Below are 4,356 nucleotides of genomic sequence, written 5' to 3' on the forward strand. Positions count from 1 at the left end.
CCCACCCGGACGGAGGGTCCCTGCAGCTGCCCGGGTGGGGATGGTGCCCCGGGAAGCGCCCGCTGCCTTCAGGTTCCTACACTGTCCAACCGGTGCTGGGGCTCCGCTGTTCACTGGTTGGGGGACGGCGGTCTGCAAGCCAGACGCTGTCCTAACGGGTCATAGATTAGCGCCACTTAAACTTTACAGTCACTTAGAGCAGCGGTTCTCAACCTGTGGGTCGCGACCCCTTTGGGGGTCGAACGACCCTTTCACAGGGGTCGCCTAAGACCATCGGAAAACAACATATATAATTACATATTTTTTTGTGGTTAATCACTATGCTTTAATTATGTTCAATTTGTAACAATGAAATTGGGGGTCACCACAACATGAGGAACTGTATTAAAGGGTCGAGGCATTAGGTGAAGTAGCAACGAAAATAATTTTATGGTTGGAGGTCACCACAACATGAGGAACTGTATTAAAGGGTCGCGGCATTAGGAAGGTTGAGAACCACTGACTTAGAGGACTTGTGAAAACGCAGATGCCTGGGCTGTACCCCCAGAGTTTCTGATTTAGCAAGTCTGAGGGTTTCCATTTCTTTTTTATATATAGTTATGACTTAGAATTGTATTCTAATGATCTCTTTAATTTTATTTTTCAATTACCGTTTTGCATTCGATATAATTTTGTATTTCGTTTCAGGTGTACAGCAGAGTGGTTAGACAATCATATATTTTATAAAATGTACCCCCCCCCCATATTTCCAGTACTGCCTGGCACCATACTTAGTTATTTCTATATCATTGACTTTATTCCCTATGCTGAGATTCCTATGACTATTTTGTAACCAGCAATTTTACTTTATCCCTTCACCTTTTTCACCCAGATGACTAGGCAGAACACAGAGGATTTTTAGGGCGATCCTATAAAGGTGGATAAATATTATACATTTGTCAAAACCCATAGAATGTACAACATCAAGAGTGAACCCTAGCCCTGGCCGGTTTGGCTCAGTGGATGGAGCGTCGGCCTGCAGACTCAAGGGTCCCAGGTTCGATTCCGGTCAAGGGCATGTACCTTGGTTGCGGGCACATCCCCGGTGGGGAGTGTGCAGGAGGCAGCTGATCAATGTTTCTAACTGTCTATCCCTCTCCCTTCCTCTCTGTAAAAAATCAGTGAAATATATTAAAAAAAAAAAAAAGAGTGAACCCTAATGTAAACTATGAACTTTGGGTGATTAGGATGTGCCAGTGTAGGTTAATCAGTTGTAACAGATGTATCACTGGGTATGGGATTCTGATAGTGGGGAAAGCTGTGTATATGTGGTGGCAGGGGGCATATGGGAAATCTCTGCTCACATTTTTTTTTAAATATATTTTTATTGATTTCAGAGAGGAAGGGAGAGAAAGAAACATCAGTGATGAAAGTTGAGCCTGCAACCTGGGCATGTTCCCTGACCGGGAATTGAACCGTGATCTCCTGGTTCATAAGAGGTCATTCACTGAGCCACACCAGCTGGGCTCTGCTCAATTTTGCTGCAAATAAAGCTTTTCTTAAAATAGTCTATTTTTTAAAAGAATACAGGCCCGTTGTCTAAAAAAAAGTTCCCTCATTTGGGGTTTCTCTGATGTTTCCTCATGATTAGATTCAGATAAGCTCGTTTGGCCAGAAAACCACAGAAGCAATATTGCATCTCTCGCTGGTGTCACAAGGGAGAAACACAGTATCTGCCTCTTATCAGTGAGGTTAATGTTGATTACTTTGTTAAGGTCATGGTTTCTCCACTTCATTATTTTTGTAATTAGTAAATGTTTTTGGTGTATAGCAGCACTTTTCTTAATAGCAGAAATAACCTGTCCATAAACGAGGTTATTGTTGTTTTTATTTGTTTGCTTGTTTTATTGATTTTAGAGAGTGGAAGGGAGGGGGAGAGAGAAACATCAATTGGTTGCCTCCCTCACGTGTCTGCCTGGGGATCGAACCTGAAACCTGGATATGTGCACTGACCGGGAATCGAACCTGTCACCTTTTTGTGTGTGGGACAACGCTCCAGCCGGAGTCACACCAGCCAGGGATGGATTGTTGTTGTTTTTAAGTGAGAATATATGCACATAGAATAATATTTTCCATCAGGGGAAAATGATAGAATTATAGCTACATATAACACAGTTCAATCTAAAAAAAAAAAATAGAGAATAACTTCATTTGTCTAAAGTTTTAAAGTATGTCAAAGCACACAAAATACTATTTAGGAATGCAAATACTGTAGTCTTACCTCTTACAAGCACACAGGATAATACCAACTGTAATGAAGAAGGAGCCACACAGACACTTCGGATAGTGATTTCCTGTAGGGTGGAAGGAAGGGCATGGGATTGGGAGAGGGTTCACCTAGGGGAGAAGGAATGGGAGTGAGTATGAGGACACTCACTGTATCATTTTCTAGGCCATACATGTATTTTCCCATACCTGTATTTTTAAGATATTATTTTATAGTTAGTTGTTATGTTAAAACAATTTTTAGGGAAACAATTGCAGTAGTGACATAAAGAAAATAAAACAAGGGAATGGGATGGCGTGGAGAAAGGTTGCATGAGGGGGTGATGTTTGAGCAGAAACCTGAATGGAGAGAAGGAGCCGGTAGAGATGGCAGAGTTCGGGGGAGAGTTTACCCGGCTCCCGGTTGCCTCCTGCCCAGAGAATCCATGGCCATCTTACCTGGGGCTTGATATCCCGAATGTGTGGAGAACGTGAAAAAGGCAAACACCCCAATTCAAAAACAGACACACAAACAGAAATGAACAATAAGTTAACAACAACCTTGCAAAGATGTGGCTGAGAGACCCTGGTGATAGCAAGGTGATACGAAGAAGATAGGAGAGAATGTTTAAAACAAAGTCCTCACCCTGGCCTCTGCGGCTCAGTTGGTTGGAGCATTGCCCAGTACAGCAAAAGGTTAAGGGTTCAATTCCCAGTTAGGGCACATACCTAGGTTGCTGGTTCACATTATTGTGTCTCTTGTATCTTTCCTCTTTCTCTAAAATCAATAAACATCTCAGGTGAAGGTTTTAAAAAAATTATTGAGAGAATAAACAAAAGCAAAGTCCTTGTTTTTGTCCCCCTCCTCCCCCCCAAAGGCAAGCCTCACTTAGGATATTTTATATTTTTACTTACCTCAAAAACATACCTGTTTTTAGAAACTGAAAGGGAATTTCTTGTCCCTATGATAAGGGAGATGCCCTTGTCCCTATGAGAACATAGGGACAAGGACATCCTAACACTCATGACTGTCATATGGCATGCTGCTAACTTTTATTGGAGCTACGAGGACACTGTTAACTGGTTATTTCACAATTTTATCTTTTTATTCTTTAATAACCATACCCACCAGTTGGTTGTACAACTTAACTCCTGAACACGGGTGTCAGGATTTTGTGTGTCAGAAAACTTGAAGACGTAAGAAAGATTTGGAATTGCTGCACAGCCCAACTGTCCACTTCAGCAGGCCCAAGACTTTAGTGTTGTTTTTTTTAGTTTTTAAAAAATATATATTTTTATTGATTTGAGAGAGAGGAAGGGAGAGGTCACATGTCCAGGATTCCCAACATGCAAGAGGCAGACAATTGATGATGTTTTTCTCTCATCGATGTTTCTATCTCTCTATCCCTCTCCTTTCCTCTCTCTCTAAAAATCAATAGGAAAATATTTTTTAAAATATACCTTTTCATTATTAGATTTAACAAACTTTTGTGCCTTAGCCGGTTTGGCTCAGTGGATAGAGCATCAGCCTGTGGACTGAAGGGTCCTAGGTTCCTTTCCCGGTCAGGGCACATGCCCAGGTTGCTGGCTTGATCCCCAGTAGGGGGTGTGCAGGAGACAGCTGATCCATGATTCTCTCATCATTGACATTTCTATCTCTCCCTCTCCCTTCCTCTCTGAAATCAATAAAAATATTTTTTAAAAAAAACTTTTGCAAATTGCTACAAGTTTCTAAATACCTACTTTGAATTTCTTTTCCTATCACTGTCCTTGGACCACAGTTGGAGTAGCACTGGTCAAGGGCATGTACCTTGGTTGTGGGCACATCCCCAGTAGGAGGTGTGCAGGAGGCAGCTGATCAATGTTTCTCTCTCATCGATGTTTCTAACTCTATCCTTCTCCTTCCCTCTCTGTAAAAAATCAATAAACTATATTTTAAAAAATAAAATAAAAATGTAGAAATGATTCTTAACTGACAGACCATACAAAAACAGGCATCAGGCCGGGTTTGAGCTGCCAGCTTTAGTTTGTTTAGCACAATCCTGTGCTAAACACTTCCTGCCTCAATTTAGTTAAAAATGCCTGCTGCGTATTGTCACCTGGGGTCTACAG

The 4,356-nt window shown here is 41.6% G+C and overlaps 2 protein-coding genes across 2 annotated transcripts in view; one reads left to right on the forward strand and one right to left on the reverse strand.

Moving 5' to 3' along the window:
- The window catches only part of CRTAP (cartilage associated protein), a 21,881-nt gene extending 19,429 nt beyond the window's left edge, over positions 1–2,452 (reverse strand). Inside the window, exon 1 of the mRNA XM_014548380.1 lies at positions 2,417–2,452. Within this exon, the coding sequence (XP_014403866.1) occupies positions 2,417–2,452 (36 nt within the window). The remainder of the gene's footprint in view (positions 1–2,416) is intronic.
- Positions 2,453–2,631: 179 nt separating this feature from the next.
- The window catches only part of GLB1 (galactosidase, beta 1), a 75,194-nt gene continuing 73,469 nt past the window's right edge, over positions 2,632–4,356 (forward strand). Inside the window, exon 1 of the mRNA XM_014548381.1 lies at positions 2,632–2,667. Within this exon, the coding sequence (XP_014403867.1) occupies positions 2,632–2,667 (36 nt within the window). The remainder of the gene's footprint in view (positions 2,668–4,356) is intronic.

The sequence above is a fragment of the Myotis brandtii genome, unplaced genomic scaffold, assembly GCF_000412655.1.
Source record: "Myotis brandtii unplaced genomic scaffold, ASM41265v1 scaffold506, whole genome shotgun sequence".
NCBI lineage: Eukaryota > Metazoa > Chordata > Mammalia > Chiroptera > Vespertilionidae > Myotis > Myotis brandtii.